This window comes from Choloepus didactylus, chromosome 3 (genome assembly GCF_015220235.1).
Source record: "Choloepus didactylus isolate mChoDid1 chromosome 3, mChoDid1.pri, whole genome shotgun sequence".
Lineage (NCBI taxonomy): Eukaryota > Metazoa > Chordata > Mammalia > Pilosa > Megalonychidae > Choloepus > Choloepus didactylus.
In genome coordinates, this window is record NC_051309.1 from 50727826 (window position 1) to 50740966 (window position 13141).

Genomic DNA, 13141 nt, shown 5'->3' on the forward strand with positions numbered 1-13141 from the left:
CTGTATACAGAGAGTAAATTTTTGGCTAGCCACTCTCAGAAAATGAAATAGTAATGACTTAGATATGCCAGCTGGAATTTACTCACATCTAATGTTTAACTATACTGGAATAATTAGAAAAGTTAGAGGCATACAACTTTTGAGATAGAAGACCCTTGGAGAGAATTTAACACTCTACTTCTCATATTGACACTGATTCTTTTGGGGGGCATGGTCTTTAGTGACACCCCTTACCCAGCAACTTCTCTCCTGTATTAGTGAAGAGAAGAATGAGAATAGGGAAGAAAAAAACTAGCTCAGAATTAGTTTTCACCTAAACCCCATATGAAATAGATTGCTAATGCACCAAAATCTTAAAATTTAACTTCCCTTGGAAAGTACCCTCCTAGGTTCTTAATGAATCGGTTAATAACTAACCATTCTGATACATCTTAGGTCTTTGAAGACTTAATTACTAGACATAATTTCCCTGTTCAACCAAAACCAGCATCCTGGCACATGGACACAAGACAGGGCCATATTCCAAATGGGAAAAGCTTCCCACAAAGTATCGTCAGCATACACCTATCCACCCTCAATCAGCAACTCTGGAATTCTCCACATGCCCCCACATCCCCAGAACCCCTGTGATGATGGAATGGCCAAGTAAAAATGGCACAGACCCCAAAGTTACACAGAACTTGTCTTGGGTCTACCACTTACAAGGATGTTTCTTTATACACTTTTCTTAATCTCTTAAGAATAAAAGATTATGGATAAGTCATTTTCCTTATCCATAAAAAAATTAATGTCTACCTTGTTGAGCAATTGTGAGATTAAATAAGGCTACTCTTATAAGTATCTGGAAATTTAATCATTACAAATACTAGTGTTACCATTATCTTTACTACATCCTACTTAATTTCCTTACAATCTCTTATTTGGGTAGGAAATGCTGTGGGACAGCTATGATTATTGCTGCCCTTCTCCACGTCACTATAAATTCCTGTTATCTGGGACAAGTAGGATAGAGAACATGGCTGCCAGTTTAGAAATCAATCAGGAAAGCATTCAAAATGTATCAACCAATCGCAATAACCATAAAATACAGAGGACATTCACACTATCATATCAAACAATGAGCCTCCAATGAGAGAGGTGGTGGCATGATATATCATAATAATAACACTAAAACAGTATTTACTGTGTTCTAGGCATTGTTCCAAACGCGTTATCCAAATTAACTCAATTAATCCGCATAGCAACCCTATGAGGTAGGCTCACCCATTCATCCTGTTTTTACAAATGAGGAAACGGGCAGAAGAAACTCAGTGAAGGTTTAGTGCTAGTTAGTGGTAGACCCCCGGGGATAGGACCTGGGCTGTCTGTCTCCAGAGTCTGGAGTTATGACACCATCACATCTTCATCAGAGGCACCTAAAATGATGAGTATTTGCTATTCTAGATGGTCTGTAGGACCACAGAAAAAAGATGATATATGTACAAGCAATATTTAATGTATAAATCCTAATAGAAACCTAAGTACTTTTTAAAATTAACAATGATTTCTGAAATATTAATATTATTTGTCCTGAGAAAAGTTAAGGGAGTTTGATCTGATGTTCAGCCTCAAGATGAACTTCCTGCCCAATCAGGCTGCCCTTGCTCATGATGCTGAAAGGACCCAAGTATTAGTGTGGACATTAAATGAGATACTGAGCATCAAGAACTTATTAGAGTGCCTGGTAATAAACAATAAAAAGCTATACATTAAAAAAAAAAAAAAAAAAAAAACAATTAAGGAGCAAGGAGATCAAGCCAGAGCAAAATAAATCTTCCCTTCACATGAGAAATATGGGAAGGGTAACTTCTGTGTACTGAGTGCTCCATATACTCATAATGAGTACTGTACATAGCTCTTTAAATCCTCACTAGTCTATGTGGTAGAGATTTATCAACTCAGTTTTATGGATGAAGAAAATATGTGGCAAATTTGGGTTTTAAACCCTAACCTGTTAGAAGCCAAAGCTTAGATATGTTGTTTTCTGTCTCACTTTCATACCTAGGTTAATACATGAGCACTTGGAATGTGCAGTCATCCTTTAACCGAAGCCTCACAGTTCCCTGCAGTAGGTAGTGCATTATCCCGCTCACTGCCTTCTTAAGAATCACGCGCGCCTCCAGCATTGACTCTCCTGTAAGGTTTTCCCCAATATGACTCCAGTACCTTCTTGGTGGAACCTATGATTTATGGAGGAAATAACTCCAATTCAGGTCCACTGTGGACATTAAATTTACCCTGAATATCGATAATTCTCTAAAAGTATGGGAGCACCAGAATTTAGAAAAAGTGCCTCCAGTCCCTTCTTACCAGCACCCCTTCAGTTGTTGTGATAAGGGATATTATACCATGGCTTTGATCCCACTAAACAGAAAACAAAGGGATAGGCATCTCTTCTGGGAACTATACTTCCATTCCTGAGGAATTCTGATCATTTCCCTTCTTATCACACCACTGAATACTTTTGCTACTCTCAATGACAAGAGAAAAAATTCTGATATTAAATTAGATAAATACTGTCATATCTAATATTATTGTTTAAGGTATGACTTGATACATAGAAGACATTAACAGCTATAAAAATTTTTAATTCACATGTTCTGGGCTTCATATGGTTTAGAATATCATACATCAGAAGCCATTATAAAAATAAAAAGGATTATTTAGAATATAACAATGAGTTAATAAACTAACCACATAATACCTTCCAAATCAATGCACTTAAACCATTTGTATTTTTTCCTCTTCATTAAAACCTAAATTATACTGAGGCTTTCATACTCATTCAGCCATGACTTTTATTTGTCTTATTTTAAGCTCCCAGTGCATTTCATTTTAACACCTAGATATCACTTCAATTCAATTATACAACATGAAGCCAGGAGCCCAAGAATATCACCAAAAGTGAAATTAGATCTAAAGTCATGCTTAGTCTTCACATGTCTGGTTCGCAACAAGGAAAATCTGATGGGGCCCCACAGGGAAGGATGGATTGCCCATATCCCCCTAAGCCTTATTACTTTTTATTACCTAGATAAAAATGAGTACAGCCTGATACATGATTGCTAAATGCTTTCTTAGAAATTAATTCTAAGGGCTGTTCCCATGAATCATGATCAAAATGTAATGTGGGCAAAAAAAAAAGGAAAAAAAAGAAAAAACGAAGAAATAAAATGCAATTACCAAATACAGTCCTAGCTGGAACCGATTCCTTATTTATCCAGAATGAAACTTGAGAAAGAATCACTGTCATAATGCATGGAATATATGTCTGAATCATAAAATAACCCATCTTCCTTCTGAGGTGGAAGTAAACTGTCATAACAATATATTCACCTAAAAATAAAACAGGAGGAAAATGTGTTATTGATTCTACAGGCAACTTTTCAAGGGCTTCATAATAGTATTGCATTCTAACCAAGAGTAGTCCAAGCAAAGAAATAATCTTTTGTGCATAGCAACTGAAACATTGAGAATTATGTAGTTTCTTAACCAGGGGGAAATGGTATTGAACATCATTATACAGAAAAATAATTTTGTTCTTTTTAGTGATTTAGCAATTTAATAAATTGGACTATAACTGCTAAAAGAATTCTTACAGTGCTTTTTTAAATTTTGAAGCTCTAATATTGCTAAAGCAGTTAGCCTTCATGTTTTAGCATTTTTTGAGGGTAGAAATTAGACCTTACTAACTTTATGGAAAATCACTAGAAACAAATGGAAATACACACACATGCATGCACATACACACATTTTATTTTCATTTGGGCCAAAAACCTAAAAAGCTAATAAGTGAAAAAAATGTAGGTAGCTGTTGATAAAATATTTTTAATAATATTTTAATTTAATTTTATAATTCTATAATAATATCCATACAAAACGAACATATTAAGAAACTTATTTAGGAACCAGTAGTCTTATTCATAGACTGTGACAGCAAAGGTTCAGAAGCTTCAAATCCTCCCAGACATATTTTAAATCCCACTTTCAGACTAGAATATAAATGTCACTGATTCAGAAAGTATTTTTCCTAGTGATATGTGAATGTAAGGAATAATCTTAGAACAAGAAGTAATTGGCAGTTTTTTTCCTATTAAACAAGATAAAAACTAAATCCTATGTTTCTTTCCATTCATTTTGCCAAAGCACATACAAACCAAGAATTGTCAATAAATCATCCATCTACTCTTGTGAAAACTTTAATATACACCCTTAATATTCTTAATAATTAATCTTTAAATTTTGCTTTCGAAAAGGGGGGGCAGTTGCAAAATTAGGCAAGATAAAAAAAATTGGGGGAAGTACAAAAGTCAGGTAACTTCAGAGTTCAAGAATCAGTGGTTGGATTTCCTACCTCCTAAATCTGGGTTGAAAGCATTTTTTAATAAATCTGATTACTGGCTTTTGTTTCTGAATAAGAAAATCAACTCATTTCTCTCATCTTCTCAACTCACAATTCATTATCTACTTTAAATGAAAATTTGTATTTATAAATAAAAAGAAATCCGAAATGTGATTTATGCACCAACTTTATTTCTAGCAGCTTTTTGTGGCTCCCCTGAAAACACTTGATATTCCATGAAAAATCTAAGACAAAACTTTATTGCTAATGCTGAGTAGCATATTAACTAATTGTTAAATATCTCACCTGTAATTGATTTGATAGTTTCACTTGATACCGTTTGTCCAATTAAGTCATACTGAACTAAGCTGGAAGACTCCTTTGGAACTTCTACCGATTTCTCAGGACCTTTTGTCCAGGTATAGATCATCTCACTCTTCGGGTATGCATCTGAATGAAAGCACAGAATGAAGTTAGAGCAGTGCTCCTTTTTCATCAGCACGATGGTCAACACTTAAGAATATTACACATGTTCAAGAAATATTGAATAAATGAAAGCAATAATCATTATGAGTCATTCAAGAGACGTTTAAGATTTCAAAAACTGGAGATTAAATAAATAGCGTTGAAGCTCAGCAGTATTTCTTTTTTTATGCCAAAGAACTGGGGGATGGGAGACTAAAGCTAAAGCAACTAAAATGCTTTGTATGCATGAATGCACTTGGAAATGTTTCCATACCAACAGGATAAGCAGTTGAGAAGTAAACTCTTAAATCCTCCAAAAAAAGTACTATCAAATTGCTACATCTTTCAGTTCTAACTTGCTTCCAGTGCTTGACCAATACTGACTTCTCCCATCTATATGCAGCTCTGCCAGTTAGAAATGGACCAGATGCTGCCTAAATAATACAGCAACAAAAACAAATTCTGGTGTTGGGAGAGCTCACCAGGGGTCACCTATTCCACTCTGCCTCTGGGCCCTACCCGTGCTGTTTGGGAACCATTCTGCATCGACATCTGGCTATGCTGTTTGTATAGCTCTCCAGGGAATATAATTACACAACCAGTTCCACTACTTTTAAACTCATACAATCAGGACATTTTCCCTTCCATCTTCAACAAATCCCTCCCAGTGGCAATTTAAGCCCATTTTCTATTATTCCACATTCATTAAGAACGGAGACCAGCTGTTTGCTTACCAGTCTATCCAGAACTGATATTGGTTCATACACAAATCAGTTCAAAAGAATCAAAATGACTTGTGTGCCACTTCATTCAAGCCTCCCTAAAATGGCTAGAGCAGCGTAGGTCCTTGGCAGAACTGTTTGATCTCAAAAGGAAAGGATCCCTTGGGACTTTCTTTACAAATAACTTTGCAAGACAAACTATGAGGTTTATGTTATCATTTAGCAATGTACAGTTAAGTGTCAGTGTTTACCTCCTGAAATATATTCATGCTTTGTCATATGTTTAAAAGCCCTGTATGCTATGTTCCTGCTTGTGATACTTTAAATCAGGTATCCTCTTGCTGCCCTGTCTTGGTGAAATAATCATTTTCTTTCTCCGGTTTTTCTCATTTCTATAAACTGTAAACATAGGTAAATGATGTTTTGCCAGAGTAATTAAGTATCCTTATTTGCTGAGTATGGTGTGCCTCTCTTTTTTATTTCCCAATCCAGCAGCATCAGCTGATTTCTTTATTTTACACAAGCCCTGCTTAAGCATCTACTACATTCAAGTCACTGTGAAGAAAATCACTTTCTATGAGAACTAGAGGGAGGTGGGTGGTGGAAAGGACTTCCTCTAGACAAAAACTACCTTGGATAAAATTTAAGTTATTATAACACAAATGGATTTTAATTCTGGCCCCAGTGAGATCACCCTTTTATCTATATATTTTTCTGTTTTTATCTTGTCTCTTATTAGATCACTGAGAGCAAATGACTCTCTCTAGCTTCTAGTTAGCCTGCTGAATAGTATGATTACGAGAAGTTATAAAAAGAATGGTGACTGCCAGTTCTCATTTAGTTAAGCAATGAGCAATGATAATAGCAGGCAACAGTTTCAAAATCAGTGCAACTAAGAGTTTGAAGCAATAGTAAAAGCCAGCATCTATTTTGGGTAGATTCGGATTGACTAAAATGTGTGAGGCAGACATTAGAAGAGGCAATTACATTTTGCTGCCATCTCAGAGAAGGGAGCTTGAGGAGAGAATTCCATATTCGTTCCATCCATTCGTTTCATCCTCTTGTTTCCACCTCCACAAAATATCCCAGTTTCATCTATTTCACACCACCCCTCTACCACCATCCTAGTCTAAGCCACCACCATTTTTGCCTGGACCAATACAATAACTTTCAAACTCCTTTCTGTTTCCACTCTGGTCTTTCTACATTCCATTCTCCCTAAAAAAGCCAGAGTGATATTGCAAAATGTCAATCAAGCATGCTGTGCCCCTTTGTAAAACTTTCCAATGGCTTCCCTTAGCATTTAGAATAAAATCCAAATACTGCATAATCTGGCTCTGCCTATATCTCACACCGTATCCCCTATTAAACTTTTACCATGCTCCAGTCACTTTTATATTAATAGTTCTATTTATGTTTTACTATCTTATGACATGTCAAGAAGCCCTGAACCTTCTGCAGCTTTTTTCCAAACCTTCCATAAAAGACTCTACTTTCAACAAAAACTGTTAAATTAGGAAAGCAAAAATCTGATTACAATGTCTATGTTACACTAAGCACTAAGAACACAGAGTTCAGAAGCCCCTAAATTTAACCACAGACCACCACCCTATTAATTATGAGTTAGTTTACCTAGGCTATCTGAAGAAATAGGTTTGGTTGTTATGGGGGGAGGGTGGTGACGAAGATGTTCTGCTACTTTATTTAAAATTTTTAGTTAATAAACCGGCCCCTGTAAAGCAAACCTTGAATAGTTGATATCATGGACAAGAATTTAAATATTTGATTATGAAAACTCATGCCATATATAAATACCAGCTTGGATGAGGTAATCAAAAATATAAAAACATTTTTATTGTAACTTACAACTCCCAAATTTCAAAGGACAGGCATGACCATCCATAGGGAAATCCACCAATCTCATGGGACATTCCGCACTTATGGTGAGTCTATGATGGAAGAAGGCAATTAAAGAAAATCCACCCTTTCTTAAAAATAACTTTATAAATCCCTTAAAATGGGAAGGAAGGAAAGAAAGGAGGGAGGGAGGGAGGAAAGGAAGAAGGGAAGGAGGGAGGGAGGGAAGAAAGGAAGGAGCGAAGGACAGAGGGAGGGAAGGAAGGAAGGAAGAAAAAGAAATAGAAAGAAAAAAGAAAGAAAAAAAATGATTACCTCATTGTATATAAAATAGTGCCATTTCTCATAATTCTGAAAAGCTTATTTGGAGCTGTCATATTATGTGAGACAGATTTTTTTCCATTCCTGAAGAAAGTATCAGGGGTCCATACTTTTGTTACCATCATATTGTTCAATCTCAAAATTTCAATGGGGCCATCATATTTTAGTCTTTTGTCAATCCATGTCTGTCTAAAGAAGACATCCATTGTGTATTCCTAGGGAAGGTAGTTTGTGGCACATTGAAATCACAAACGAACAACACATAAATATCAAAAAAATGCATTAAATTCTATCCTCTTTTCCACTCATAAAAAAGACCGCCCCACATAAAAACTAAGTTAATAGGAGCATAAATTATCTTAAATCATTGTAGCAAAGAGATTCTTAGCAAGTAAACATTTTATGTCCAACCTGATACCTTAATCTTCTTTATTCATCAGGTAAGTTACCATACATATTAGTCATTCAAGAATAATTAACATAATTTAATAAAACTGCCAGCAGCAAGTAATTACAGTTGTACTTTAATTTAGACCAGGTAGCAAAATGAGTAAATGTGTAACAAATGTCATTGCATAATTAATCATAAAATTGTAGCATTTCTTTAAGACAAAATAAAATATATAAAACAAGAGAAATTTTATGCTCTCCAAATTTATTAAAATTAGTCAAATAATCCAAGGATTTGAAATTACTAGGAGCTTAGGGTCAAGGACAGAAACAAACTAGTTTCTTTGTCATATAAATGGAATAGGTTAAATACATGAGAGCAAAACTGAATGGGTTAATTTATCCTAACCCAGTGCTTGGTGTTCCAAGCTCTTTAAGCATAAGAGAGCAGAAGGGAAGGAGGGACACACACAGAGAGAACGTGCGCACACGCACACACCAGAAGTTGGGCCAACAGAAAGTATTGAACTGCAAGTCTTTTAGGACTAGATATAGTTTTATGCCCAAACTAGTTATAATCTAATTTTCTCCACCTTAATAGTTTTCTAAGAAGAAGAAGGAAAAGGAGGAGAAGGAGGAGAAGAAACTGCACACAGGTTGTACAATGGGTACTAGTAAAATAAGAAAGTTAAATTCTTTATTGAGAATGACTCCAAACAAAAAAATGCTCATATTGTTAGAGCTGAAGTGCAATTCAATGTCCTACACCTTATAAACTTTTGAGACTAATTAGGCTGTTACTTGAGTTTCTAACTTCGTGTGATTGACAATAAAATAAGTATTAATTGCCTTCTTTCCTGTATATTTTCTTTAAACTTCAAAAGTCACATTAAATTTCCCAAATACCTACCATTTCAACATCAGAAACAGGTCCAAAGCTGGTGACATATATGTCAGTTTTCACTTCTGTAACAGGACCTAGTAAGTATAAAGTAAATAAGTGTGAAAAAATAATTACCAATATTACAGGCTAGGTGGGTGTGATAATTAAAGAGTAAATAAAGATCTGATCTATCATGTTTTTAGAAGAATTGTAAATTTTTAGTGACATAATGCATCTCTACAAAAAAAATATAGGCAAAAGAATAATGAAACCAGGAGAGAGTATTTATTTACAGTCAAGAAGAAACCCTAGTTACTTACCAGGAACCTGTTTCTTCAACGATACATCACCCCTGGGCTCTATTAGACAGTGCAGAGACACAAAAACTTTTAGCCTTTGTTGATTTTTATAGCCCATCATTTGATACATCTCTAATAAAGAAGTGAGCTGTTAAAAAGAAGGACTGAGACCATGGGAGTGAGCGGAGGAAAACCATAACTGCAGCAAGGAATGCATCTTTGGAAAGCAAAGGACAGTAATACGTGACTTAAGCACAAAAATGATTCCAGTCATCTTGAACAATAGGTGGATCATCCACTGGTGATTGGGATCAAAGAGAAGCTCTCCTTCAAATCAGACCCATTCATGCCCTGCCACTTACTAGCTGTGTGATCTTGGACAAGTTGCTTAACCTCTCAATAACAGCAATAATACCTACCCTAGCAAGAGAGTTGATAGAAATCATTTGAAATTGCTCATATGAGACAATGAACAAAGTGACTCTTTCATGAAAGTGTTCATTAACTGCTAGTTTCCATTTGCTTCCAATAATGGCCACTACTGAGATTCTTTCCTATGTGTAAGTAAGGCTGGTTCATGAACAAATGTATGGATGTGTCTGGCAGAAGAAAAAGGCAGATTCATCATGACAATGATTTTAGACAAGAGAACATTGCCACAATCTGGGGTTAGCATCATGCTGGAAAAAAAGGATGTCTGCAGTTAGTTCAAATCTGGTCCTAACACTTCCAACTTGTATGACCTTGGTCAAGTCATGTAGCCTCATCTGTCAAGGTTTTAATGAGTGTTAACTGAGATAATATATGCAAATCACTGCCCAGTCACTAGAACATGATGTGTTCATAATGAGAGTAATTAATATATATATATATATAAATAACATTTTATTACCAATAAAAACATATAAATTGTTGCCCTCTTGAACATCATTCCTTAAATGAATGGTTTATAACACTGCTACTGAATGGCCAGGGACTAGATTCACCAAACTGGAAAGAATCACATATGCTACAAGGTGAAATATTTCTCTTGGATACTATTTGGACCCTTAGATACATGCAAAAAAAGGGCAAAGAGCAGTTGATATACTTAAGGGCCTAATTCTTAGGTTATTCCTCATAAAAATGAATCAGAACATTTCTCACTCTAAAAAATGAAGATTAAACCACACGAAGAAAAGTAGTTTAAGGGAGAATGAGAGCATGCTTTCTTGAAGAAGTATCCTTTGGAAGTATAGTCAGAGAAAACATATAGATCAGACTCATCTGTCATGAGTTTTAATTAAGAAAAAAAAATAACACCTTTGTAAAAGAGAGAACGTGTGAGAAACTTGAATTTGTATGGTGAATGAGAAACTGGAAACAATGAAACATGGCAGTAATAAGCTCCCTAATGCCAAATTGTTCCAGGAATAATTAGGTAATCCAGGAGGTAGATGATGTAGATTGAACCTTAAAAGATAGAGATCCACTCAAGTAGGTTCAAGACAAGTAGAAATCACTGCCAGTTTTTGAAGGACTTGTATTAAAAAGCAGAAAACACTACTACGTTACTGCAAGTCAGGTCAAGGGAGATGCGTTTGTCCTGATAACTGGATTATTTGACAACATTCTTGAGAAATTAAAAGTAACTTGGGAAGTAATTTGGGCAGAGAATAAAAATATATATGCAGGGTTCCCCTGGGGAACTGGGGGGAAATGCAGAAGTGTTGGACTTCCTCACCTGGATTGTTGTTGATGTTCTCACAAACATTAAGGACTCACAGTTTGGTATGCCAAGCCCCCTATCTTGGGGCTTGCCCTTATGAAGTTCATTACTGCAAAGGAGAGGGTAAACCTACTTATAATTGTGCCTAAGAGTCTCCCCCTGAGTATCTCTTTGTTGCTCAGATGTGGCCCTCTCTCTCCAGCTAACCCAACTCGGCAGGTGAACACGCTGCTCTCTCCACTATGTGGGACCTGACTCCCATGGGTATAAATCTCCCTGGCAACGCAGGATATGACTCCTGGGGATGAATCTGGGCCCAGCATCGTGGGATTGAGAACATCTTCTTGACCAAAAGGGGGATGAGAAATGAGACATGATAAAGTTTCATCGACTGAGATATTTCAAATGGATTCGAGAGGTCATTCTGGTGGACATTCTTACGCACTATGTAGATAACCCTTCTTAGGCTTCAATGTATTGGAATAGCTAGAAGTAAATACCTGTAACAATCAGACTCCAACCCAGTAGCCTTGACTGTTGAGGATGATTGTATAAAAATGTAGCTTGCAATGGGTGACAGTATGATTGTGAAAAACTTGTGGATCGCACACTCTTTATCCAGTGTATGGATGGATGAGTAAAAAAATGAGGACAAAAACTAAATGAAAAATAGGGTGGGATGGGGGAATGATTTGGGTGTCCTTTTTTACTTTTATTTTTTATTCTTATTCTTATTCTTTCTTGTGTAAGGAAAATGATCAAAAATAGATTGGGTTGATGAATGCACAACTATATGAAGGTACTGCAAACAGCTGATAGTACACCATAGATGATTGTATGGTATGTGAATATATCTCAGTAAAACTGAATTTAATAAAAAAAAAAAAAAAAGTAACTTTGGAGATCAGTTTAGAGCAGTGGTTCTCAAACTTGATCTTTATCAGAATCCCCTGGAGGGTTTGCTAAAGCAGTTTGCTAGACTCCACCCCCAGATTTGCTCCTTTGGTAGGTTTAAGGTAGGGTCTGATAATTTGGCTTTCTAACAAGTTGCTGGGTGACACTGTTTACTTTTCTTTAGTTTATAGGCAGTGTATGTCTGTCTAGAATAGTATTTCCCAAACTCTGTCTTATAAAATATTAATACCATACGTGTTCCATAAAAGTAGGGCAAGTTTACAGGTGGAGGGAATGAGGATAATGATAGTTTTCCTTAGAAATTTATTTTAAGGTGTGGGTATGTGATAATTTTTGTAATTATAATGATTTCATGATAGTAATGGGCATCTTCAAATTCTTATATAACATGCTACTTTCTCAATGATTCTTGGGAAATGTTTTTGAATTATAACCTCAACATTTGTTTATGATATTATTTAGTATTTAACTTATATGATCATATGGATAAAATTGTCTACCATTTCTTGAAAGAATTTAATCTGAAACCATTTTTCCTGTCTTAGACAAATGTGCATTATACTGTTATAGGTCATAATTACTTTTAAATAAAGAAAATACCTGGAAGCAAAAGGTAGTCTGGGGATCATGGCCTGAAATCAGGAGATAGGTTTGGGAATTTGAAACTGAAGAACTGGCTGAAATATGGGGGAAGGGTCCATTTGTGGTTCTCGCAGATCCCGTTTCATGATCATGGAAGAGGTTTAGATGAAACCTCTCTGCCTCTGAACATATGCAGGCCATGCCTGAACTTCTCCAAGCATAATCAGGGAGTGAACAAATGAGCCTTTCTCCATGTATATTCAGTAGTTACTTGGGAAAGGAAAGGCATTGGAAAAGTCACAGAGACAAAAATTATCTTTAAGAACTATAAGCCAACATAAAAGCATCAATTGCTAGATTTGACAGCATATTTGCCCATTTTGGGACAATGTTATTTTTAACATAGAGACTAAAAAGAAAAATAAAGATAAAGGTTGTGACAAAACAAAGACCAGACTTAAAAGATGTTTCCTTTAATTACTTTATACTTTAAGCATCATATATGTAAGCTACCAACAACAATTTGTTCTGCATTATTTGAACAGAGCCTGAAGCTAAGTCCAAATCTCCAGCTGACATTGAACTATAGACAAAGCCAAACAGAAATGTTTGGTGCAG

At 35.6% G+C, this 13141-nt stretch overlaps 1 protein-coding gene across 3 annotated transcripts in view; it reads right to left on the reverse strand.

The window, feature by feature from the left end:
- The window catches only part of GABRA4 (gamma-aminobutyric acid type A receptor subunit alpha4), a 73142-nt gene that overhangs the window by 43928 nt on the left and 16073 nt on the right, over positions 1 to 13141 (reverse strand). For all 3 annotated transcript variants that reach the window (XR_005215850.1, XM_037829727.1, XM_037829728.1), the window contains exons 3-7: positions 9047 to 9114; positions 7741 to 7961; positions 7435 to 7517; positions 4688 to 4831; positions 3223 to 3375 (exon numbers count right to left, since the gene is read on the reverse strand). Coding sequence is in view for 2 of the 3 variants with exons in the window: in XM_037829727.1 (XP_037685655.1) it covers positions 3223 to 3375; positions 4688 to 4831; positions 7435 to 7517; positions 7741 to 7961; positions 9047 to 9114 (669 nt within the window). In the remaining variant the exon portion in view is untranslated. The remainder of the gene's footprint in view (positions 1 to 3222; positions 3376 to 4687; positions 4832 to 7434; positions 7518 to 7740; positions 7962 to 9046; positions 9115 to 13141) is intronic.